The sequence below is a fragment of the Podarcis melisellensis genome (genome assembly GCF_964234715.1).
Source record: "Podarcis melisellensis genome assembly, chromosome: 17".
NCBI classification, from domain to species: domain Eukaryota; kingdom Metazoa; phylum Chordata; class Lepidosauria; order Squamata; family Lacertidae; genus Podarcis; species Podarcis melisellensis.
The window spans coordinates 29,514,284-29,540,896 of record NC_138534.1 but is presented as its reverse complement, the minus strand read 5'-3'; the positions used below and the strand labels follow the sequence as shown (position 1 = coordinate 29,540,896).

The 26,613-nt window shown below is 45.5% G+C and overlaps 1 protein-coding gene across 6 annotated transcripts in view; it reads right to left on the bottom strand.

The window, feature by feature from the left end:
• The window catches only part of PSD3 (pleckstrin and Sec7 domain containing 3), a 143,783-nt gene that overhangs the window by 71,110 nt on the left and 46,060 nt on the right, over positions 1 to 26,613 (bottom strand). For 5 of the 6 annotated variants that reach the window (XM_081893885.1, XM_081893883.1, XM_081893884.1 and 2 more), the window contains 5 exons: positions 20,267 to 20,479; positions 20,056 to 20,136; positions 18,200 to 18,312; positions 14,723 to 14,781; positions 8,350 to 8,439 (listed from right to left, as the gene is read on the bottom strand). In XM_081893885.1, coding sequence (XP_081750011.1) covers positions 8,350 to 8,439; positions 14,723 to 14,781; positions 18,200 to 18,312; positions 20,056 to 20,136; positions 20,267 to 20,479 — 556 coding nt within the window. Of the gene's footprint in view, positions 1 to 8,349; positions 8,440 to 14,722; positions 14,782 to 18,199; positions 18,313 to 20,055; positions 20,137 to 20,266; positions 20,480 to 21,643; positions 21,786 to 26,613 lie in introns of those variants that run through there. The other variant, XM_081893886.1, reaches the window with a different exon arrangement.

Sequence of the window (26,613 nt, the reverse complement as noted above, 5' to 3'; positions counted from 1 at the left end):
GGAGAGCTATGACTCAGAGATAAAATCTATTCCACGCTTCCTGTTTTATTATTAATTACAGGCAGTGGGCGTCTCTAGTCCCACAGGAGATAAGATAGTCCAACACAAATGGTGTGCTGCTACCACGGTGGCCTAGTGCCATCTGGTGGGCCCAAAGATACCAAGCAAATCCAATAGGAAACATCGGGAGGCTCTGGGGGAAAGGAGGCTGTAGGTATTCAGGAGTTCCCTCTAAGCCACCTCCCATATTTAATTTAGAAAGTGATGTTTCACATACCCACGCCTCTTAAGTTGTATGAAAAATGCCCTTGAGGAAGGGCAGACTGCCACATCTATTTTCCATTGGCAGCATTGGCAGCTGCAGACATGTTTCAAGAGCATCCCAAAAGCTTCTCCAGTCCAGCATCCTGTTTCTCACGGGGGCCAACCAGTTGCCCCTCTGGAACACCACAAGCAGGCTAGCCCCCCCCCCTTCTGCCTCCCACCCCACCAGCAACTGGTATTTCAGAGAATGCTGCCTCTGATCTTTGGGTTAGCATATAACCATCAGGACTTATAGCTTTATCCTGCATTATGTAGTCTAATCCATGGGAAGAAGAAGAGGAGGAGGAGTAGTTGTTGTTTGGGCTTGATACTCCGCTTTATCACTACCCTAAGGAGTCTCAAAGAGGCTAACATTCTCCTTTCCCTTCCTCCCCCACAACAAACACTCTGTGAGGTGAGTGAGGCTGAGAGACTTCAAGGAAGTGTGACTAGCCCAAGGTGACCCAGCAGCTGCAGGTGGAGGAGTGGGGAAGCGAACCCAGTTCACCAAATTACGAGTCCACCACTCTTAACCACTACACCACACTGGCAAACTAAGGTCCAGGGGCCGGATCCGGCCCAATCGCCTTCTAAATCCGTCCTGTGGACGGTCCAGGAATCAGCGTGTTTTTACATGAGTAGAATGTGTCCTTTTATTTAAAATGCATCTCTGGGTTATTTGTGGGACATAGGAATTCGTTCATTTTTTTCTTCAAAATATAGTCCAGCTCCGCTCCCCACCCCCCCAAGGTCTGAGGGACAGTGGACCAGCCCCCCGCTGAAAAAGTGTGCTGACCCCTGGTCTAATCCTTTTTAAAGCCTTCTAAATTGGTGACCATCACCACACCTTGTGGCAGCAAGTTCCATGGGCTTACCGTGCACTGTGTTAACTCCCTGCAACATGTAACTTTCTTTCTACATCTTTATGCATCAGATCCCAAATGGGGCTTTCTTTTCTCTTGTTCAATAGGAACTCAATTGAATTTAACAAGACAGATATAATTGCAAACAACTAGAATTATTCCCAGCACTTCTTTTCGTAATACATATATTAATCAAATGAAAAATAAAAAATGAGATTCTTATCTGTCTGCTGCTTCACAGAAATGTATACTACATCGTAAGTAAGAGTGGTTTGACAGTGGAACAGTCTCCCTTGGGAGGTTATGGACTTTCCTTCATAAGCAGAGGTTGGGTGGTTATCTGTCATGGATGTTTTAGTTGAAATTCCTGCATTGCAAGGGGTTGGACTAGATGACCCTTGGGGTCCCTTCCAATGCTACAATTCTATGATAAGTCACTGTGTATCTAGACTCTGAAAAGAAGGTCTAGTTTATGTTATTGGTTTCATATAAATGTGTATTGCACTGGTGTTCTATTGAGATCTTCTGATTCTGCTATATAAGCAACAGTCAGACCGAATGCTGTAAAATTTGTCTCTTTTAAATTGCTCCCTAAATAATCACACTTTAGCCACAAACTTCTCCAAAACTGCCAGAAACCATACCTACAAAACAGACAGCACCTAGAGCAAGCATCCCCAACCTTCAGCCCTCCAGATGTTTCAGGACTAAAGTTCCCATCATCCCTGACCACTGGTCCTGTTAGCTAGGGATCATGGGAGTTGTAGGCCAAAACATCTGGAGGGCCACAGGTTAGGGATGCCTACCCTAGAGCAGTGTTTCCCAACCTTGGGCCTCCAGATGTTTTTGGCCTACAACTCCCATCATCCCTAGCTAGCAAGACCAGTGGTCAGGGATGATGGGAATTGTAGTTCAAAAACAGCTGGAGGCCCAAGGTTGGGAAACACTGCCCTAGAGATTAATACTCTTGACCAAACATGACCAAAGTTTTCTGTTTGTAGCATCAGAAAGATGCTTCACAGTTCCAGATAAAAGTGGTTGCAAGGTGGAACAAGGCAGTTCTGGCCACGTTCTTGCAATGTTGCTCCTTCCCAAGTCACAATGTAATGTGAGAAACCCCAGACACCAGCTTCTCCCTCTGCCAGCGCCTCCCCCCCCCCCGGAGCTGCAGTTGGGGTTCCCCTTCCCCCATGGCCCTTAGCTACACTGCAGCCATTCCCATGCAAGAGATTAGAAAAGAGCTGGTTTTGTTCTATGTGTGGTGCACAGGGTGGATAAAAATCAATGATTTTAAAAAATGATAAAGGTAAAGGTAAAGGTACCCCTGCCCGTACGGGCCAGTCTTGACAGACTCTGGGGTTGTGCGCCCATCTCACTTAAGAGGCTGGGGGCCAGCGCTGTCCGGAGACACTTCCGGGTCACGTGGCCAGCGTGACAAGCTGCATCTGGTGAGCCAGCGCAGCACACGGAAACACCGTTTACCTTCCCGCTGGTAAGCGGTCCCTATTTATCTACTGGCACCTGGGGGTGCTTTCGAACTGCTAGGTTGGCAGGCGCTGGGACCGAGCAACGGGAGCGCACCCCGCCGCGGGGATTCGAACCACCGACCTTTCGATCGGCAAGCCCTAGGCGCTGAGGCTTTAACCCACAGTGCCACCCGCGTCCCAAAAAAATGATATATATTAAAAAAACAGATTTTTAAAATTTAAATTGGATTTTTAAAATTTAAATCAGATTTTTAAAATAAAATGCTTTTGGAGGAAAAATCTTTCTAAATATAGTTTTCTATTTAAGTTATATTATAGTCCAAAAAGGCTATTCAAAGGAAATAAGGATTTGTTTTAAGTTTTTCATGTGTGCTAAAACTCAGTCTAAGATTTTTTTTTTATTATTGTTTAACCCACATCAGTTAACAAACATGGATACATATGCTATAATGTTATTGTTTTAGTTAAATAAGTTGTTTAAATTGTTATCAAGGAAATGATTATTTTTCTCCTTCCAATAAAGTACAGCAGAAAAGTTGTCCAAATATAAATAGTTAACTTATTAAACCTCGCAATGATTTCAAAATTATCTGTCTAAGTATTTCTAATAGTACAACCAAATCAGTAATTTTTGAAATGGCTGTAAAAACTACTCTGAAAATTTATTATTCCAAAAATGAAAACTTCATCTGGTTATAAATATTAAGATTATATCAGCAACAATGTAGAAAAATGTAGGAAAATGATTTAAATCAAGTCTTACTGACTAGTCATTTAAATTGTGATTTAAATCGTGAATCAATTTGATTTAAATCAAATCTCCCCTGGTGGTGCATGCCCACACCTGAAAACTCTTACCAGAGGAACCATTTAATCCCTTTATATAACATACAAATAAGCCCCCTTTCACAAGAGACTTTAGTTTATCTGAACAAATGAAAGAAGGAGCAAAGGACACGGGTGGCGCTGTGGGTTAAACCACAGAGCCTAGGACTTGTTGATCAGAAGGTCAGCGGTTTGAATCCCCGTGATGGGGTGAGCTCCCATTGCTCGGTCCCTGCTTCTGCCAACCTAGCAGTTCAAAAGCACATCAAAGTGCAAGTAGATAAATAGGTACCGCTCTGGCAGGAAGGTAAACGCCGTTTCCGTGCGCTGCTCTGTTTCGCCAGAAGCAGCTTAGTCATGCTGGCCACATGACCTGGAAGCTGTACGCCGGCTCCCTCGGCCAATAAAGCGAGATGAGCGCCGCAACCCCAGAGTCAGTCATGACTGGGCCTAATGGTCAGGGGTCCCTTTACCTTTACCTAAGAAGGAGCAAAGGAAGTTCAAGGCTTGTTGGAAGAAGAAACCACACAATTTCAACAACCTCCTTTCTCTTCTCATTTCAGAAGATATGCAAGGCACAAATTAAGGCAACCGTCGTCGGGTTTTTTAGAACTGAGCTACACCAGCCAGAGATCTGATGGAATGCAACATCTTCGCCACACGTTTAGCCTAGACAGGTCTTTAATCTTCATTCCAGCTGAAGGAACTGGGGGATATTGGCCAATTCATTTAGAGCAGCTGGGAGGACTATGTCTGGAATATGGTCATAAAAAGTACAATCTGCTCGCAGAAAGATATACATCTGGGAGAGAGGGATGAAGAGGAAGCTGCCTTTATTACACTAAGTGGGCTGCTTAAATACGGCGCTAGAGATCGATCCAGTCAATAAGAGCCTGTAATTAGAGTCTGGGGCCATTCCGCTGCACCTCTCCAAGACAGCATTATAAATAAGCTGATTTGTCAACATTGGCTGAAGCTTTCTCAGTCACAAACAGCCAGAGCCAGTATCTTTAAAAACACATGCTTGAATAATTCCTACATACTTGTCTAAAACAGAAGCCAAGCAAGAGACAGCAGCTCCAATCTAGGGAACCAGGGAGGGGTGTGGGGAGACCAGATGAGCAAGCTTCGTCAGAGCTAGGCCTTTCTGCCTCAAAACATATTGGCTGGAAATTATTTTGGGTTGCTGAGGCTTAGGAGCTGACATTCTTCCACGTAAGGGTACCAGCCTAAATAAAAGCACCAGTTTCACTTTTATTTTATTTATTAAAAGTGTATCATAGAATTGCAGAGTTGGAATGGACCCCAATGGTCACCAAATCCAACCCCCTTCAATGCAGCTGTAGGAGAGTGCAGACTGTATTCTACAGTGTGATCTTCAGTTCATGTGGGCAAACACTGAGACACCCCCCCCCCCAGTACTCTGGGCAAGATGAGTACAGTGGTACCTCGGGTTAAGTACTTAATTCGTTCCGGAGGTCCGTACTTAACCTGAAACTGTTCTTAACCTGAAGCACCACTTTAGCTAATGGGGCCTCCTGCTGCCGCAGCGCTGCCGGAGCCCGATTTCTGTTCTTATTCTGAAGCAAAGTTCTTAACCTGAAGCGCTATTTCTGGCTTAGTGGAGTGTGTAACCTGAAGCGTATGTAACCTGAAGCGTATGTAACCTCAGGTACCACTGTATTCTCCCTAGAATATGCCCCACAAACCTATTTGCAGCATGCAGGTAGTTTCTTCAAGGGGAGAGGCCTCCCTCAAACTGGAAAAAATCGGAAAGCCACAGGAAAGCCCTCCAGATGTTGTGGACTACAACTCCACATCATCCCTGACCGCTTGCTATGCTGGCTGTAGCGGATTGGAGCTGTAGCCCTCAATATCGGGAGAGCACCAAGTTGGCCACTTCTACTGCAGAGAAATCCAGCACTGAGTAAAGTTGGACTAGGCTTGTTTATTGCACTCATTTCTCACCCACCCTCCAAGGAACTTATAGCAGCTTACCTGAAATTTTCCGTAATTCTCCCATCCCAATTCCGCTCAGGCCCAGATGTGCATTGCTTCACAGATAGAAATGATTTGCTATTCCTAACCCTCCCTAGACCATATTCTAGGCCAGTTTACCCTCCAGATTCCAACTGCAGTGCAGGGGGCATACAGAACATTTCTATTCCAAGTATCAATATGTTTCATTCAGGATCACAACAAAAGGAAAGACCAAAAAATCAACATAAGTCTTCCTTTGCTGGTGTTACAAGACTTCAAGCTACACTTCTTTGTGCACCAAAACATCATTAAAAAAAAATTCTTCCATTGCAAACCAAATGCAGTAGCAGCCAGTAATTCCTGCACAAGCAAATCGGACAAAAGAAAGAGAAACATTCCTATTAGTGCCGACAATGGGGAATGTTCAGCACCTCAAACTCAGGCTTCACCAACTATTCAGATTCGTCTGCTGGAACAAATTGAGTGAACACATATACAACTCGGCACGCTAGGGGAGAAAAGCAGTAATGTGTACCATACAGAATGTCCCGATCTCAAATTATATCTTCCATTCAAATGTAAAAGCCCAAAGGCACCTTCTTTCCAAAGCTACCTAGAAAAAAACCTGTTAGCATAAATACTCCGCAGGCAGCCTTAGCTTTCTAATAAAAAGCCTGTCTGGCTTTCTCTGCTTTCGCTTATTACACAAGGCACTTGCTAGTCTCAATCCAGTTTGAACAATTCAAGTGCTGAAGCAAGATCTGCCTCCATATACCTTGTTGGATTGGGAGTCGTATATGAACAAATGGCCCCTGTTGTGCATTGTCCTTGCTACATCGGGCCTCTGGTGCCGTGCAGGTTCCAATGCTGCATAAAAACAGCCCTGATCAAGAAGCCTGGAGAGGAATCCAGTTTCTTCTGCTCTGATCTTATTGATCAACAAGCACATGGAAGTCTAAGGCATGCTAAGATGCCTGCAAGCACAACTGGGCCAGAAACAATTTCACTGACACCTCTAAACTAATTTACCTGTAAACACACACACCACATCCATGATCCTCGGAAGACTTAAGCATGGACTAATATTAAGGCAAAGGGATACGGGTGGCGCTGTGGGTTAAACCATAGAGCCTAGGACTTGCCAATCAGAAGGTCGGCGGTTCGAATCCCCGCGACGGGATGAGCTCCCGTTGCTCAGTCCCTGCTCCTGCCAACCTAGCAGTTCCAAAGCACATCAAAGTGCAAGTAGATAAATAGGTACCGCTCCGGCGGGAAGGTAAACACCATTTCCGTGCACTGCTCTGGCTCGCCAGAAGCGGCTTAGTCATGCTGGCCACATGACCCGGAAGCTGTACACCGGCTCCCTTGGCCAATAAAGCGAGATGAGCGCCACAACCCCAGAGTCGGTCACGACTGGACCTAATGGTCAGGGGGGTCCCTTTACCTTTTTAATATTAAGGCAATGTTTGCCAAAGTTTTGATACTCAAGCCACATGTTTTCTAAATTAAAACTGGAGGTGCACTGTTCACTCTTACACTAGAAAGGAGGGGCATATATTGTCTCAATCAGCTCCCAAAACTAAGGACAGGTATTCTGTTTCCAACTGTGAGATAGTTTATTAGCACTGCCTGCTGACATCCTGGCCTCCTCTTTGTTCAGTGAGTCAGGGTTCAGGAGTGGGATTGTGCTTTCTGGACAATGGTGATGCTTCTGGGATACTGCTGCACCCATAACCCACGCTGCATCCAAGAACATTGGTTCATCTATAACTTCCCCCCTCGGTACAATGCTGCTGGGTAAGCACTGGCAGCCGTGACACATCAATGGTGCGTCACATTTTCCTGCTCCAAGTACCATATTGCAGGGATAGGCAGATTGTGATCTATTGGTAGACCATGGGAGTAGTTTTTAGTAGATCGGCAAGTGAGGTTTCGTCTCCCAATGGTTTAAACAGCAGCAACCACGAAAATGGTCCTCATTAGGTTACTGAACTAAGAAAAAGTTTGCAGGAAAACTATGTGTGTGTGCGCACATATGCCTGAGAAACGACTGTCAGGTCAGATCTAATTCTGAAAACAAATGTCTGCTCTAAACATGTGCTCACAGGTACTCTGGTCCTTAATGCTAAGAGTTGTATTCAATGCTAGTCCTTTTCCAAGTAGACCCACTGAAATTAAGAAGCCTAAGTTAGTCAGACCCTTTACTTTCAATGGGCTTACTCTGAATATGACTATCAGTGGATACAACCTTACAAGGAGAATTCAACACAGAACTAAGGAGAACATTCCATCAGTGCAACTGAATGTTCTCCCCTTCTCCTTCCCGCACCCCTAAATCTGTTCTGGGGGTTTCCCCAACCCCCTGGAGCAGACTTGAGGATGACACAAGGTGCAAGGAGACGGGAAGAGGGGGAAAGTCCCATTGAGTAAGCAATAATTGCTTGTGCAAAATTATTTAAGGTGCATACTGTCCTAAATATCCAAAAGCCGCCATGCACCATCATTTGGCTCGGTGAAGCTTGAGCTTCTAGTAAAAAACAAAAACAAAGGAGGCCCTTCAAGCCTCAGGCTTGTCCATCCCTGTCCTAGAATGGTGGCAGAATCCAACGTGCTGGTTTAATGTCTTCAGCCCCTCTCCCAGTGCAGAGTATGGGAACAGCTGCACTAGGAATGGTCAAAGTAAATGTCCATAACCGTAGAATAGCAAAGATAAATGTGATCGGCATATAGCAGGCACTATCCATGTATTACCATTCACTCTAACGGAAAAATAAAAATCATTAAAATACAAGAAGCTTGATCATTTTGAAAGCATCACCCTAGCACAGGCGGACGGCAGAGTTAGAGTTAATGCTGTATTCCCACAACGGAAAGATAATATAGTGCCTCACCTTCAAGAGTTCCCTTGGGAAATCTTTGCCTTCATTCATTCCCTGAAGGTTGGCAATGAATTCTTGACAGGACATTTTTTTGCCAATATTCTGAAAGATAAATGACACATAAATATTAATGCAATTCTCAGAAAAGAAAAGGACAGTAGCCTATAAAATGAGTTGCATATTAAAAGCTCTAATTAATATCCCCCCATGTTAAGTTAAAAACCAAGTTGTTAGCAGCAATCCCAGGGTAAGAGACATTGTAAGGGTGTCTGCATGAACACAGCTGCAAAATACAAATCAGCATAGACAGGCAACCCTACTGGGAAAGGGGGAATCAGTGGGAAAGTGATCCTGCTAGGATAATGGTGGTGATGAATCTTAACAATTGCACAGGCTTTTCAACCATGGCTATCAAAGCACTTTATGGAACTGAGTTGCATTCCAAGAACGTTAAGGTCTTGCCACAAACAAAAGCTGGAATCATGCGGCCAGAGCAAGAGCTTGAAATTGACAAGCTGAAAAGAAAGTTATGGTATATATAAGAGGGGAAAGAAGCTTTTCAATTGCCAATTATGAGGTTTCTTTTAAAGCCCTCTTTTTCAGCCAGTGGACTGTGAGATCAAGACCATTTCATCAACAGCAACATTAAGCCACTTTGAAAGCAAACCAGGGTTCCTCTTTAACCAAGCTGGATCCAAAACCTGGTAGAAGTGGAAACCCTGGACCTCCTTCTCATACAGCCCTGTGTAATTCAAGCACTTGCGCTATGCACCATATTTTTTTTGTTTTTAAAAAAAGGAAGTAAAAAAATGGAGGTCATCTTATACACAGAACATGGGCATCGGGGGGGGGGGGTGAGGTTTAAAATATTTGAGCAAATGTTTGGGATTTTGGCTTGGGTGGGCTGAGGCGTTCCCTGGGGCCGCCACCCCCTCTTTCCCCTCCCTCTCTGGGCTGTGCGCTGGTGACTGGCTAGCCTCCTGAAGCCCACTGGGCTGGGTGTTCATCAGTATGCGGATACCCAGCTCTACCTCTCTTTCAAATCATAGAATCATAGAGTTGGAAGAGACCACAAGGGCCATCGAGTCGAAACCAGTGAAGGCGGTGAAGGTCCTGTGTGAGTGTCTGGAGGCGGTTGGAGGATGGATGGCGGCTAACAGATTGAGGTTGAATCCTGACAAGATAGAAGTACTGTTTTGGGGGGACAGGGCGGGCAGGTGTGGGGGACTCCCTGGTCCTGAATGGTGTAACTGTGCCCCTGAAGGACCAGGTGCGCAGCCTGGGAGTCATTCTGGACTCACAGGTGTCCATGGAGGCACAGGTCAGTTCTGTATCCAGGGCAGCTGTCTACCAGCTCCACCTGGTACGCAGGCTGAGACCCTACCTGCCTGTGGACTGTCTTGCCAGAGTGGTGCATGCTCTAGTTATCTCCCGCTTGGACTACTGCAATGCGCTCTATGTGGGGCTACCTTGGAAGGTGACCCGGAAACTACAACTAATCCAGAACGTGGCAGCTAGACTGGTGGCTGGGAGCAGCCGCCCAGACCATATAACACCGGTCTTGAAAGACCTATACTGGCTCCTAGGACATTTTCTCGCACAATTCAAAGTGCTGGTGCTGACCTTTAAAGCCCTAAACGGCCTCAGTCCAGTATACTTGAAGGAGTGTCTCCACCTCTATCGTTCTGCCCGGACACTGAGGTCCAGCGCTGAGGGCCTTCTGGAGGTTCCCTCACTGAGAGAAGCCAAGTTACAGGGAACCAGGCAGAGGGCCTTCTTGGTAGTGGCACCTGCCCTGTGGAACACCCTCCCACCAGATGTCAAAGAGAAAAATAACTGCCTGAAGGCAGCCCTGTTTAGGGAAGCTTTTAATTTTTAATAGGTTAGTGTATTTTAGTGTTTTGTTAGAACCCAGCCAGATGGGTGGGGTATAAATAATAATTTATTATTATATTATTATTATTGACCACCGGATCGAGAGCAGCAGCCGCCACCGAGAACTGCCTTGGCTACCTTTCATCGCCCTTCTTTCCTTTTTCTCTCTCTTCCCCTCTCAAACCCCCAGCCCGTTCACCACTTTCCTCAGCTGGGTTTGCTCAACGGCATGGGCTGGCATAGAGCGGGCGCTGCCTTCCCTAGGCTCTCCCTCGCGTCCGATTCAGGAGCCTCCTTCCCCACAGCAGCAGCCACCACCAAGGGGGAGCATGTGGTGCTCTAGCCACTGCCTTTGCACCACCATGCATGCACCTCATGCTGGAAACTTGGATGGCGATTGCCCAAAGAAAGATCAGCAACTTGCTGCTGCAGATTGTATAGAATGTTACTTCTATTTTAGGGTTTCCCGCCCTTAATTTTGGGTTCAAAAAACTAGGGGTCGTCTTATATATGAGGGTGCCTTATACATGAAAATATACTGCAATTGATGGGTGTGTTCATGTACAGCGAACCACTTTGGGCTCAAAAAGAAAAAAGGAAAAACGATATATATAAATTTTAAAAACAGTTTAAACAAATAAATAAATCCTGATACATGCTTACAGGATGAAGCACTGATTTATGATAGTTAGGAAACAAATAATCTGGTTAAATGCATTCCAAGCTATGTTTTACATTCCAAGCAATAAATGCCCAACTTACCACCTAGAAAAACAATGCAATACAAAAAAACAAAAAGTATTATCAGTTAGGATAAGCATTCCGAAGGAAAGGGAAGACACAAAAGTGATGGGAAAATATTGCTTTATCAAGTTCGCCCTACGCATTTCTCACACTTAGCAAAACGAGGTGGCAGAAAGGAAGTGCATTTCAGCTTCAGATGCCATCTAAAATGCTGGAAACCAAATCTCCAGTTACGTATCTCTCAGGCTTCACCAATGGCTAAATCACCAAATCATACTGGATTTCAGTCCAGAGTATGCAGGCAGAGGGGCTCTTCTGCTCTCCAACTCCCTAGTGAAGTCCCCAACACTCCCCCCAAAGCCATGGGTCCCTCAGGTAGTGACTGGGAGTTGTAGTGGGAGAAGGAAAATGCTAAAAACCATGTGGAAGCAGCTTGTGCAAGCAACTTCAGAACCTGCTCATTCACAACGGCCAGATTAACAGCAAACTACTCACCTTAACAAATATTTGTGTGGTTTCAATGCTGTTCGACACCCTTTCTGTTTTCCTGGCTGTTGCTGCTACTCGGCGCCATTTCCCTTCTTCTCCGTTGCCGCCTCCGTTCTCCTCAACCTCTCTTGCCCAGGTGGCTGCTTAATCCTACTGGCTGTGGCACTCCACATAATTTTGTTGATGAGCATATGTGATATCATCAGATCCGAAGTACATCATGATGTCATTCACAAAACCACATGAGTTGCCGCAGCCAGTAGAATTAAATGGGAGTGTGGGCAAATGAGACAGAGGGCGGCAACAGAAAGAAGGCGATGGAAACTTAACTGAGAAGGGCAGCTCTGGGAAAATAGGGTTGAGTTTGCAATGAAGTCAAGCCAAAAGGCTTCTTTTCTCTTTTTTTAAACAACCCTCTCCCCTACATCCTACCCCTTAAGAAAAGCTGTGCCCTTAAAAAGCTGTGGGACTTGCCACCACTGATGGCAAGTCCCAACCACATGAAACTCTTGGGGGAATTTCTAACCCCCTGTAAAGAAATTCAGTGAAATGCCACCACCACAAATAAGAATTACAGTCCATATACTAAGGTTACCAGGGGTTTTTTTCCAATGAATCCGGGGACACTTTAATTAATTAATTAATTAATTAATACACATTCGGGATGTTGGTGCTGCAACGATGGCGGTGGCAGAGGGGCAGCCGCCGCCTTGACCTCAACCACCATGTTTCCCCTTCCTCTGAGGCTTCTATCTCCTTTTCCCAAGAGCCTGGGCAGCCCCTGAGTTGTTCGTTCTTTGGTGGTAATGGGGTGGGTCAGGCATACAAGGCGGAGAAGGGGGGCCGAGAGTGGCAGCAGCGGCTCGGCTCAGGCAGCGTGATGCCTCCCTTTCCATCGGAGCAGCCCCAATCCCATTCCTACTTGCGTGCAAGCAGCAGGGGGCAGGGATCCCTCAGTGGGAAGCGAGGCTTCACACTGCCTTTCGGAGGCAAGGTGGAGGCAGCCCGGAAGCTGCATCTTAGAGCCCCTGCACCACCATCATATGGGGACTTCCGAGCAGCTCCTGAAGCCAGCCAGAGCCAACTGCTCCAGGCTGCTGAGACTGCCGCTGCTGCGGTTCCCGGGGACATTAGATGAAATCCGGGGACATTCTGAGGATGGAATTTGTCCGGGGACTTATTCGCAAATCTGGGGACTGTCCCTGGGAAATGGGGACGTCTGGTAACCCTATTTTATATGTAGCCCTAAGTTTGTGATGAGAGCAGAATGTTGCCAAAAACAAAAAGACCTTTTCTGGCACTCGGAAACAAGCCCAAAATTGGGTAGCTAGTTTCAGGTTGGTTCAGGTGGGCCCCTTTGCATCTGACCTCTTCTTTACCCAGACAGCCGGAGCTCAAGTATGTGACCCTTTGCTTTCTGGCCAATGGTGATACTTGTTTTACATGCAGATTTAAAACGCAAGGCCCAGATAGGAATTTGCACATTCATCTGATGATGCATGAACAGTTCAGAGAACGCTATGCATGTTCTGCCACCTAGTGCCCATAAGTTATCCTGACACTGCAGCAAAGCAAAGCCAGGGAAAATTACATTTTAATATTCAGGATACGTGTAGATCTTTTCTCTTTCCTTTTTAATGAAGCAAGAAGAGTGACTGCCCCCTCACCTCTATGAGGTCACTAACACTGATCCAGCCTTGGAACTGATGGGTAACTATACAAACCTAATGAAGGTGAGTCACTACTCCCTTTTCAGCCACTCTCAGCTGCAGGCACTTGCCATAGTTGTGGGCAGCCAGTCAACAATGTGACCAAGTGGCGCACAACTATTGTCCCAGTCAGTTTTAACCCTAACCCAGGTTGAACACTTGAGATAAGATACAGCTTTGTACTTTTTCTTTTTTAAAGGTCACATAAGAACATTTTAAAAAACTCATTTTAAAATAGTTGTTCAAAACTGTTGGGGTACCGTATTTTTTGCCCTATAGGACACACTTTTTCCCCTCCAAAAATGAAGAGGAAATGTGTGTGCGTCCTATGGGGCTAATGCAGGCTTCAGGAAGCTATCCGCAAGCCTTGGGAGCCCGCGGGAGTTCCCACCGGGCTCCCAAGACTTGCGGATAGCAGCCTGCATCCCGAAGCCTGGGGCGCGCTGAGCAACGTACCCTGGTCTTTGGGCAGATATCCACAAGCCTGAGGAGCCCGCGGGCTCCCCAGGCTTGTGGATAGCAACCTGTTCTGGGGGCTGGGGTCAGGAAAGCTAGGGCTTCCCCCGCCCCAGCCCCACGCCTGGGGGGGGGAATTTTTTTTCCTTATTTCCCCCCAAAAAAACTAGGTGCGCCCTATGGGCCGGTGCTCCCTATAGGGCAAAAAATACGGTATATGGTTGTGTGTTAGTGCCCACGGGGACTTTCTGCTAAACACGAAAAACAGCCGTAACAGAACTTATACATGTCTCCTGCAGAAATGACGCTCACACTTCTGTAGAGTTATTGACAGGTTTTTTCCCCAGAGTACAGCTAAATAAGCACGACAGAATTTGGTTGACAAAGGTCCTGGTAGGACAAAGAAAAAAACATGACCGTTTGTATCTTGGATAAGAATGGCTCTGTAATATGGCTGCCAAATCTCTGAGAAGTTGCCATCTATATATAGCCTCCCTTTATGCACAAGCCAGGGATGCCAAGCATTCAGATTCCAAAGTGGGAGTAGTTTGTGCTGTGAGGATGATTTACAAGCTCTGCTTGCACTGGGGCTTGAATGGTCTGGCAGGCCAGACATCAGCTCCCTATACAACTGGGGCCAAGAGGGAACATCCAGCTTTTCAGGCACATCACCCTAAGTAAGGAAGTCAGGTGATCAAGGAGAGCCTATCCCAATCCACTCCTTTCACTGCATCTTTCAGGGTCTCCTGAAATCCATTAGTCTGGGCGATTTTCCAGTGCCCTCAATCTGGCTGGTCCTCTGTGCTTGTGAAACTGTTCTTCTACCTGTCTTCCTCTTCCGAGCTACTGGGTTTCCAGACTTGCCCAATTCACTGCATCCAGCCTGGCCCTCATTCTTATGGGACACATTCATATTGGTTTTGGCTCCCTTGCCAGTTTCACAAGCTCTTCACACAACTGCCTTCCACCTCTGCTAATGTCACCTGAAATCTTTCTGGCTGCTTCAACCCGACCCTGTGAGGACTTGAGCAGGGAGTACTCAACCGCAACAAGCATACTGAAAGAGCAGTTCAAAATTTCTGAGCAAGCAGGACAATTTGCAGAATACTCACATGGCCGTGGAGGTCAGTGTTCAGCAGCATGATTGCGCATGTGAGGCAATGGACTCCATCTGTAGGGGGGGAAAACACCCCAAGCATGACACACAGAAAGTCACACAGGCAGGTGGGGTGGGGGAGAGAAATCACACTTCCTACTACTCACATCTGCTTATGAAAGAATGATTCACGTTGAGTTGGGACCCCCCTGAAGCCTAATTAACACTCCCTTCTTCTTCCAAAAGCAATTTGCTTATAAAGAAATGCATGACATTAATCAAGAGAGACCGTCTCATGAGATGAAGTCATAAGGGTTGATAAGGAGGAAGGGAGAAACAGCTAGCCCAATTTGTTCCTTTGTGGGGGGGAAGGTGAAACCTCCTAAAGTTTAGGACCCAAACGCTTTGAAGGAAAGCTCCACAAATGTCAAAGATCCGTGAATATCAACCTCAGCCATGTAAGCTGACCTTCCAAAGGTTTTGTCTAACTTTTTACAACCCAATCTACAGTCCAGTTAAGCCAATGGTTTTAACCAAATTCAGTCTCACTGAAGTCATTGTCCTTAACTCCAGACTAGCACAAATTCAATGTAAAAGGATTGGCCCTTTTGACAACAACCCCACCCCCGCAGAACACCCATAGGCTGCCACCTCTTTCTGTTCCTGCCCCCATTAAATTCCTGTCTTTAAACCTTGTTGTTGTTGTTTAGTCGATTAGTTGTGTCTGACTCTTCATGACCCCATGGACCAGGCCACGCCAGGCACTCCTGTCTTTCACTGCCTCCCTGTCTTTAAACCTACATCATCACAAAAGCCATTAACTAAATTCCTTAATCCACTCTCCTCCAATAGAAACTAAAGATGCCTATGTAACTGCACTTGTTCGCCTTGTTACCTTTGCCTTTCCTTTTCATTCTCCCGTTGTGCTCCCCCAATGACAACATTAAATCATATAGTGTTTGGGGGGGGTGCTGCCTTATTCTATAAAGCAAATGCACAAAGGAGGAGGAATAACTGGAGAAGAAAATAACTGCCTTGTTCCATCATCTCAGCGCTGCCTCCAAAGTGGCTGGGCATATTTTTTTTTTTAATGTCTTATTGGTTTGTTTGTTTATTGCATTTATACACCACCTTTTCCTCCAGGGAGATCAAAGTAGTACACATGGCTCTCCAGCTCCCCATTTTATCCTCACAACAACCCTGTGAGGTAGGTAGGTTATGCTGAGAGACAGTGCCTGGCACAAGTGGAGAAGCTCCTAAGCAGGGCACAGCAATAACAGTCACCCCGTGTTGTTTATTTCCAGCATCTGGCAATGAGAGATAAACTGCCTCTGGAGCTACATGTTATATACAGTGGTACCTCGGGTTACATGCGCTTCAGGTTACAGACTCCGCTAACCCAGAAATATTACCTCGGGTTAAGAACTTTGCTTCAGGATGAGAACACAAATCGTGCAGCAGCAGTGTGGTAGCAGCAGGAGGCCCCATTAGATAAAGTGGTGCTTCAGGTTAAGAACAGTTTCAGGTTAAGAACAGACCTCCAGAACGAATTAAGTTCTTAACCCGAGGTACCACTGTATTCAGTTTAGATCATTAGTGCTCACTACTGTTGCCTTTAGAGATTACTGCAGCTATTTACAGATAAATAGTCTGGGAGTACCCCAATACTGTACTGTAGGACTTGTGAAACCAAGGTGTGAATGTGATCAGTACCTGGATAAGAGTCCATGGGGGGAAAGGAAAGTGGGATATGCTTTTAATTGTAATGCAGGATAGGTAAAGGGTAAAGGTAAAGGACCCCTGGGTGGTTAAGTCCAGTCAAAGGTGACTATGGGGTAGCGGCGCTCATCTCGCTTTCAGGCCAAGGGAGCCGCCGTTTGTCCACAGACAGCTTTCCAGGTCATGTGGCGCAACGGGACACCATGATGGAAACCAGAGCACACGGAAACTCCGTTTACCTTCCCATCACAGCGGTACCTATTTATCTGCTTGCACTAGTGTGCTTTTGAACTGCTAGGTTGGCAGGAGCTGGGACAGAGCAACGGGAGCTCACCCCGTCGCGGGGATTTGAACCGCTGACCTTCTGATCAGCAAGCCCAAGAGGTTAAGTGGTTTAGACCACAGAGCCACCTGCGTCCCTAGTAATGTAGGACAGGCTACAGATAAATGGAGATCAACATTGCCTTTGGCATATCCTCATCACCACTTATCCTGAACAGCAGAGCAAAGCAGGAACAGGGAATGGAGGGTCAGAGATCAGCCAAAGGACAGCCAGAGTGGCAGAAGAGAGACAGGTAAGACGGGACCAGAAGGGCTCAGGAAAGCCTTTGGTGGCAAAGGAGGAGAGAGAAGTGGGACAAGATATAATGCTTCATGGACGGTATAGCATATCTATAGTGCTTTAGGGTGTTAATTTTATCTCAGTAAGTCTTGTGAGGCAGGCCAGTACTATTACTATCGTTGCTGTTGCTGCTGCTGCTGTTGTTAACCCACTGCAGATGTGGGGAGTGGGGAGATTCAATTGGATTTGATTAGAGTCCTGCACTAAGTTCATAGTAGAGGCAAGTTTTAAATGTGGTTCTCTGTTCAGCTTCTTAGCTCAGACTGCATGTGACAGTGACTGAGACACATCTAGAGGTTTGGGTGTGCTCCCTTAGATCACCTGTGCAACAAATGGCTGCAAAGAGGCACAAAATCAGGTGGTGCAGAACCCATCCACACCTGCTGATTATATGGTGCACAGTCCAACCACCCCGGTACTTTTTTGCTCCATTGAACCTAGCTGGGAGAAAAGCACCTGACGCCAAGGAGCTACAGGGCAAAAGCACAGGGGCAGTTCAGCACACACTAGCAGCCCACCTCTTTAAAATACATTCCTCATATAGAGAGAAAGAAGCAATGTGGCAGAAGATATGGTGCTGTAAGTGGAAGACAAGGGCATTCAACATGCAAATATGATGTATTATTATTAATCATCTCCCAAGCCAGAGCTCTTCAGATGCTGGCTGGGATTGCTGTAGCCCAAAACTTCTAGAGGGCATCAGGTGTGGGGGGCCTGCTATCCAGGTATCTCCCTCCTGTAAATGGAAATACCTAACACTAGTCCTAACCAATTCTTGAACCTGACAACAAATAGCATATTCTATCTTGCCTTATTGCTTTGAGTTTACTAGGTTTCCTTTGTTCCCCGACTAGATCTCAAAAAACTGGAGTGACTCAGTTGCAATCACAGTGGCCGTTTGATCTGACAAGGACCAAAGCCAAACTGTGGCCTTCAGTGTGTTTATGCTTCGCTGGGAAATTGTTCTAATTTTACTGGGAATTGCTTTGAGTGGGTGCGTTTGTTTTCCCTTGACTTTGTTGTCATTCCTGCATTATTATCTTTGCATTACTGTGATGTTGCTTTAATTTTCTACTGTTGCTAGCCACCTTGAATTCTGCCTGAGGAAAGGTAGGAAGGGAAATGTTTTAAAAGCAATGGAAGTAAAATTACCTTGTGTGGAAATGGCATTTGGGTTGCACTGGTAGTATCTGTTGGAGAAATGAACTAAAACTCGCTCTCTCTCCTGAGTTTCTCCAATAAGAGAAAAGGCTTTGAAGAATGTCCTGAGAAAAAATGTAAAAAGAGGAGGGGGGAGTTAAATCAGCCTTTAAAGAGTCAAGTCAAGTCAAGTCATTTTACTACAGTCAATCACCAGAAATTTCTGTAGCCTTTAAAGATGTTTGTACTGAGGTTGGAAACAGAGGACAGCATTTTCAGAGAACTGAATATGGTTCAAAAGTGCAACATTATCCAACTTTTGTAAAGTGAAAAGGTAAAGGACCCTTGGACGGTTAAGTCCAGTCAAAAATCGATTATGGGATGCGCTGCTTGTCTCCACTTTCAGGCCAAGGGAACCGGCATTTGTCCGCAGACAGCTTTCTGGGTCGTGTGGCCAGCATGACTAAGCCGCTTCTGGTGGAACAGGACTCTGTGACAGAAGCCAGAGCACATGGAAACACCATTTACCTTCCTGCCACAGCGGTACCTATTCATCTACTTGCACTGGTATGCTTTCAAACTGCTAGCTTGGCAGCTCCTACTTTTACCTCTACCTAGTCAAACAAATATTGCAGGTTTTTAATATTGCTCCAAAAACCCGCAGAAGCTGTTTCAGCAGAGGAAACAGTGGGAGAAAAATTAGATGTATAAACGCAATGGGAAGTACTATGTCTCTCAAACCACTTTTAAAAAGCTGTTACCTGTTTCCAGCCTCAGAATGTGTTGCTTCTCAATAAATGTCTTGCAGTAAGGGGGGTGGAGGAGGCAAAGGAAAAAACAACCCCAATACAACCCCCACAAAATGAGAGATCGTGTAAACCACTGTTACACTTCTTGCACCCCAGACATTTGAGGGATGGGGCTAGGACTGGCTGTGATTCCTTTTTCTCCAAATGCAGTCCTATCTTTTTTGCACACCCTTAGGACTTGCTGGGTGCTGAGTTTCCTTTAAATCTTCCTTCCAGCAGAGAGAACACACTGTTCAGATACACATTCCAAAATCCAGCTAATCCAAATAGCTGTATATTTTTTTAAGGTAACACAGCTGTTAGGGTCTCTCATCTCCCCCTCCCTATATAGATTTCATAGAGATCTTGTTACCTCTTGTCTCCATCAGTCTTTAGATCACACAATGGCAAGCCTTTCCAAATTTGCTATTATTCTCTCCCTTCCCCCTTTCTTTTTTCCTTTTCTTAAAAAAATAAAGCTCTTGTGGGGTTCAGGAAGGTGTTTCATGGGTTTCAAGTCTTTGCCACTCAAGAATTACAAAGCACAGAGAATGCAGACCTATCTGTGGTTTCTTTAAAAAGGCCTTAAGAGGGACTGACAGATCATGTCTGCCAGATTCCAGCTCCTGCTCCTTTCTGACCGTTCTGCTCCAAGCCCTAGCTTGGGTAAGAAGCTCATACGCAGGGAAGGAGTCTTAAGAAACACACTCTGCATTTACAAATCTCCAAGTTCAATACCTGGCATGCAAACCTGGGGGCTTCCCAATAATCAAGTGATGGAAAGGTCAGAGGGTGGACAAATAGTCCATGCATAGATGCAGAACACTAGAATCCATGCTGGTGTCTTGCCAGGTCTGGATTATGGGCCAGCAAGGCCTAGGTGTGCGGGATTATACATTATATTCAATGCATGTAGGCAAGTCAGGCCCAGGACAGAGTGGGAAGAGGCTTGTTGCTGGGTGGGTCAGGGTCAATCATGCCAACCCACCTTAAGAGTGAGAAGGCACACCTTAAAATGGGCACATATAGGATTATCAGTGGATGAGACACAACCCAGGAAAAGACACAGAGATTTCCTACCTGAGTGAGTGATCCAAAGACATGCCTGTGAAATCAAAGAACTTGAGGTATTCCTCAGCGACAAGTTTGCTGAACTCATTGCTTAAGACGCAGGAAAAAAAGAAGGAAAAGAAACAAGCCACATTACTAAAAAGTGAACTTTTCATGTTTTTTTTTATCATTCTGCAGATGCAACATCAACACCCTTTGAGATAGAAAGCCAGGTCCTTACTTTTTCTCCAAGTGCTTTGCTACATCCGACCGCTTGAATCGATCCAGATGATACAGGCGCTTTGCCAGCCTCCGGGCTGCTTCCGCATTGCCGCTGGTGGTCCCATTGATGAAGTCGTGCCCCGGGTTTTCGTGCCCATCTTTCTCCAGGAAATCGTTGCTTCCCATGTCCCCTACGGCATCTGGCGCCGTTGTGCATTCCAGTCTTGCATTGCTATGAAACAAACGGGAATATTAAGGGAACTGGGGAGGTGAATATCCTTTTTTTAAAAAGTAATGTTTTTCAAGAAGAAATCCCTTTTAACAGCAAAAGAAGACTACATCAAACAATAAGCAAGGGTTGTCCCACTACTCTTTAAATATCTGTTCGCGTTCTATTCCCTCCCCCTCTTTCTTTTTTTCTTTTTCCTTTTGCCTCCTGTGATGAGGCTGCATTTTAATATTTTAATGCTTCAATATTTTAATGTTGTATTTTACTCTTGTTTTTAAGTTGTATTCATTCAACTTATTTTTATTATTGCTTGTTAGCTGCCCTGAGCCCGGCCTTGGCTGGCGAGGGCGGGGTATAAATAAAAATTATTATTATTAATTATTAATTATTATTAAGTCACTTTGAGACTTTCTTTTTTCCTTTTTTCTTTTTTTGCATAAAGCAAACCAATACAATAAGAAGAAAAAGTTCACATGCTAACAGTGCAGATAATTCTAAACAATTCCATGCATAGGACACAGGTAGCAGTTTCCTCACTTGAGCTTCCTTTGTCCTTCCTCTAATTCTGGTTATATTTGTCAACCACATATATGGGGAAGCCACTGAAGGCCTTTCTAATAGCACCTACTATGGGCAAGCGAGTCGTATCAAATCATGGCCCTTATTCAACTTTGGCAGCAATCTTATCACCACAGGACACTGACAAACTGGAACGTGTCCAGAGGAGGGCAACCAAAATGGTCAAAGGCCTGGAAACGATGCCTTATGAGGAACGGCTAAGGGAGCTGGGCATGTTTAGCCTGGAGAAGAGGAGGTTAAGGGGTGATATGATAGCCATGTTCAAATATATAAAAGGATGTCACATAGAGGAGGGAGAAAGGTTGTTTTCTGCTGCTCCAGAGAACCGGACACGGACCAATGGTTCCAAACTACAAGAAAGAAGATTCCACCTAAACATTAGGAAGAACTTCCTGACAGTAAGAGCTGTTCGACAGTGGAATTTGCTGCCAAGGAGTGTGGTGGAGTCTCCTTCTTTGGAGGTCTTTAAGCAGAGGCTTGACAACCATATGTCAGGAGTGCTCTGATGGTGTTTCCTGCTTGGCAGGGGGTTGGACTCGATTGGCCCTTGTGGTCTCTTCCAACTCTATGATTCTATGATTATCATACCTGTTCAATCTCCCATTGGAGCCATCCACGTCACCGGCTTGTTCATGTTTTTTCATTCCTCTCAAACAAAGATTAAGCACTGGGCACACACGCAGTGTGCCCATGTACTGGCAGTATGCAGCACTCTCTCTTCAGGGAGGCACCAGGAAGTTCAGAGAAGCGGGAAAGGTCTCTATCATCGCCATGTCAAGATGGCTGAAATCTATGCCTGCCATGCACACCCCCACATGACTTGAGGAAGTTCCACTGGACATTCCAGACGGGTGGCATTCTGCAGAAATTACATCACAAGGAATTCTGTTCCATAGTGGGTGTGGCATATTTGGACACACTTGTGTTAGTGACATCTAAAGACCCGGACCAATGCAAGACCAGGGAAGACAGCAATGCTCACCTGACCACTCAACAGCTGAGTCATTGGAATCATAGAATTGTAGATTTAGAAGGGACCCTGATGATAACCTAGTCCTAACCCCTACATTCAATTCAATTCATTCAATTCAAATTTATTTACGGCTATTAGCCCATAAAATATGTACAAACATAAAAGCACAGAAGCATAAAAAACCAATACATCTAACAACAGAAGGGGAACACCACGATGCAAGGGTGGGTCATTGAGCAGTGACAAATAACAGCTTGGGGCCCGGAAAGATCCAAGGGACGGTTCACAGAAAAAGGAGAACTGGAGACGAGATCCATCATGCACTCTCATCATAACTGTCCGATTAGTTTTTGTTGTTGTTGTTGTTTTTTGGTGGTTTTTGTGTGTGAGATAACCGCATTCAGGAATCTCGCCACCTGCAGAGTTACAGAAGGATCTGTATCCTGCAAAAGCAGTGCGGCATGTAACTCAACAGGCCTGCCAACCAAGCGCAATAAAGCAGGACCCAGAAATTTAGTCCTAGCTATGCTATGTAAGGGACAGTTGAACATTATATGTGGAAGAGATTCAACTGTTTTCCCGTCACACTCGCATAGCGGAGACACCAAACCCTTGGAGAATCTGTGGCTCAGCAGGTTCGATGGAAAAACATTGAACCTTGCACGAATAAATGCACGAAATAACCCCTACATTGACACGGGTGGCGCTGTGGTCTAAACCACAGAGCCTAGGGCTTGCCAATCAGAAGGTTGGCGGTTCGAATCCCAGCAACGGGGTGAGCACCCGTTGTTCGGTCCCTGCTCCTGCCAACCTAGCAGTTCGAAAGCACATCAGAGTGCAAGTAGATAAATAGGCACCGCTCCGGCGGGAAGGTAAACAGCGTTTCCGTGCGCTGCTGTGGTTCGCCAGAAGTGGCGTAGTCATGTTAGCCACATGACCCGGAAGCTGTCTGCGGACAAATGCCAGCTCCTTTGGCGTATAGAGCAAGATGAGCGTGCAACCCCAGAGTTGTCCGCGACTGGACCTAACAGTCAGGGGTACCTTTACCTTTTAACCCCTACATCACAGGAATCTCAACTAGATCATACATGACAGGTGACCATTCAATCTCTGACAAAAAAACCCCTCCAAGGAAGTAGAGTCCATCACCTCTCACGGGGGTCTATTCCACTATCAAACAGCTTTTACTGCCAGAAAGTTCTTCTGGGTGCTTAGCTGGAATCTCCTTTCCCTTCCAGTCTTCTGCTGTTTGGTGATAACTTTTGTCTTCCAGCCTGTATTTTCTGTGGTGAACTTACCATGAAATCACATTATTTTATTGGATGCAAGCCACGCCAAATATGCACACCTATTAGAAGGGTAGTCTATAAATTCTCAAATAAATATACATACCGGTACATTGTGGAAATCATTTAAACTATTCCTTTTTGGTTTGAGAATACTCTCTATCATGGCACACTGGATCTGAACTTAACGAGGCCTGCATTCAAGTTTCTGGGCAAAGCACACCTTATTTTCTCTACCTACATCACAAGGTTGTTGTTTGTATAAATAAGGGGCACACACTACCCTGAGCTCCTTGGGCAAAATGTGGAATGCAAGTATGATAAAATAAGGGAAGGGGGAAAGCCCACAGTCAGGCAACTGAAACGCCTCGCATAAATTTGTATTTCTGAATATAAGAAATGCCTTGCTGGCTCAAACCAAAGTCCTATCTAACCCAGCTTTCCATTTCTAACAGGAGTCCAATAGATGCTTCTGGGAAGCTCAGAAGCAGGATGTGAGTTCTAGGGAGTCTGGTTACTTACCAGGCACCTTTGTGTTTATATCTATAATCCAGGAAAAAATGTTTGAAATTCCTGGGACGTAGCAATGCATAGAACTTGTCCAAAGAAAACCCACACCGACACATTCCTAGGGGCCAGCATCAAATATCTAGGTGCCTTGTAGCACCAAATGCAGAAGAATAACAACAAAAAAAGTCTGCCACCTGTTCATATGGGCTGACAGGCTGCAACCCTTGTAAAGCGGCCTGAAAAACATGCCTTTGTTGCCGCCGCGGCCACAACAGCACTGTGTGGCCATCGCTCAGTGTTGCTGCCAGGAGCCAGGCGCTTGGATTACGGCCAGCAATAACAGAATACACATTTGCATTGTCCCAGGAATCAGCCCACACAGAATAAATAAATGAGTGGATTTGCATTTCAGCTAACTGAGATGCTATTTGCGATTTGCAAAAATGCCCATGAAGATATGATTATTTCAGATGCGCTTCTTCATTGCTGGAGTACCTGAGAATTGAAGTGGGTATGGAAGAGCTAATTTGTCTTACTCTTCAGCCTGGTGGAAGAACAAAGGGCGGATTCAAATTCAGAATTGCTTTTCTCCACTTCTCAGTGGAGTGGAGTGGAGAAGAAATGGAGTGGGGGTTGGACTAGATGACCCCTGGGGTCCCTTCCAACCCTACAATTCTATAATTCTACTACGCCTCTGTACTCAACCAGAAAGACACAGAAGCAACAGACTAGCAAAGGAGTTTTTTGCCCATTTGGCAGAGTGAATAGAAACCAATATGGAAGGCTAGCCCATATGGAACTCTTTGATAACTGGATGCTAGCATGTCCAGCAGTGCTGAATGTGTATATTTACTTCCTAGCATAGATGTATATACACACATGTGTCCTTGATAACCCCCTCCCTTGCTTTTCCTTGTTCTGGGGACACATCTTTTGAAATAAATGTTATAAAACTAGGCGGAAAGGCTGGATAAAAATTGTTAAAGGCATCTTTAAAAAAAATTAAATTACAGTAAGAAAATACTGAACAAAAACTAAAAACAACTACTGATCCCTTCAAAGTTTTAGACATCCAGATTTTTAATCAGTGGCCAGGTCAAAGCTTGCAGCCATCTGATTAGCTCTGCATCTTTGCTTTCCAAAAAGTGTGCATATTTCCCCCTCACAATCAGTCAAGGCATAGTGTTATGAAGGACAGTTCTCTCTCTCTTTGTCTATTTTTTATTGTTTCATTTTATGGGATTGGTCTGAAAAACATCTGAATGCCTCTGATCAGTGTGAATATTCTCGGAACAGCTCTCACGGCAAAAATAAAGTTCTGCTTTCAAAATGGTGAAGTTGAAGCTTGTTTCATATAAAAGATTAAAAGAACACACCCTGCAATTTATCTTTAGTTGCAAATATCCTACCAACAGTTGCAGCATACAGATAGAACACCATATGCGTAAGAATGTCGCATGTGACAATCAACATGACAGACTGAGGAGGCTTCTGCATAGGATGGAAATTCATCAGATGCTAAGGAACGACTTCCTTGTTAATTAAATTTTTCTCTTGAAAAAAGTCAAGACAGTAAACAAATCCCCACTCTCAGTATTTGATAAATTGCATTACCCTGCATTAACCTGGCTTACACACCATTCACTGCTGCACTTTGAAGTCCTACACGAGAATGGCCTTCAAAAGGTATGCTTTGAAGAAGCTCACGCTTCCGTGATAGGAGTGACCCAGCTGCTCCCACACACAACTCCAGAATAATGCTGCAAAGTCGCTCTGCGCCTATCAGCCTATGATCAGAACTTCTGTGCCATTCACTCACTCACACACACAGTGGAAATCTGCCAAGGAGCCATGAAAAAAGACAATGACAAGGAGGGGATGGGGAGGGCGAGAGAAGAGAGGGAAAGAACCGCACCAACCTGCTAAACTCACCACACTGCAAAGGAACAGTTATAGGTTTCCCTTAAAATAACTTACGCATTCTGGCTTACAAAGCATTCTCATCCACAGCTGAAAAGCCTCAAGTCTAACAGGAAGCAAGCTGAGTTGCTATGGTGAAGTGGCTGTGTTTCAGGCTAAGCAAACCTACCTCAAAGGGTTGTTTGTAAGGCTCAAACGTTGCCTACTGTATGCTGCTGCAGGAAAAAGCAGGCTAAATCTGAGGTAGACAGAGGGACCGACACTTAACTCCTTATTGCTGTGTTTCCAGCATACTGGTAGTTGGGGCACGTTTGTTTGTTTTATTTAGAATTGTTGGTACACTACACCATAGGTCGGCAAACTAAGGCCCGCAGGCTGGATCAGGCCCAATTGCCTTCTAAATCCGGCCTGCGGACGGTCCGGGGATCGCTGCGTGCATCGCCAGCAAGCGCATTCTTTCCCTCTCCCTCACACAGCGGCGGTGCCTCCTCCCTCCCTCCTCCTGGCTTCTCCCTGCCCTGCCTAGAGGAGGAAGGAGGCTGGGCTTTGTTGCTGCCAGCCCCTCTCCAGAGCCCTTTCATGCACGGCTCGTTATCCCTCCACTGCCATTTCCCCCCCCCCAAAAAAAAATAGTCCGGCCCCCCACAAGGTCAGAGGGACCGTGGACCGGCCCCCTGCTGAAAACATTTTAGGACCCCTCCACTACACTCTTATAGGCAACGAGTTTGCTTTTAGGGTGCATGTTTAAATAATGTTGCCAATATAAATTCTTACCTGCATTGCAATATTTTAAATGGTAAGTTAGGTAATTCGGGCACTGAACCTGATGAGACACACAGAATTACCTGAACTGAGAGGAGACAACTGGG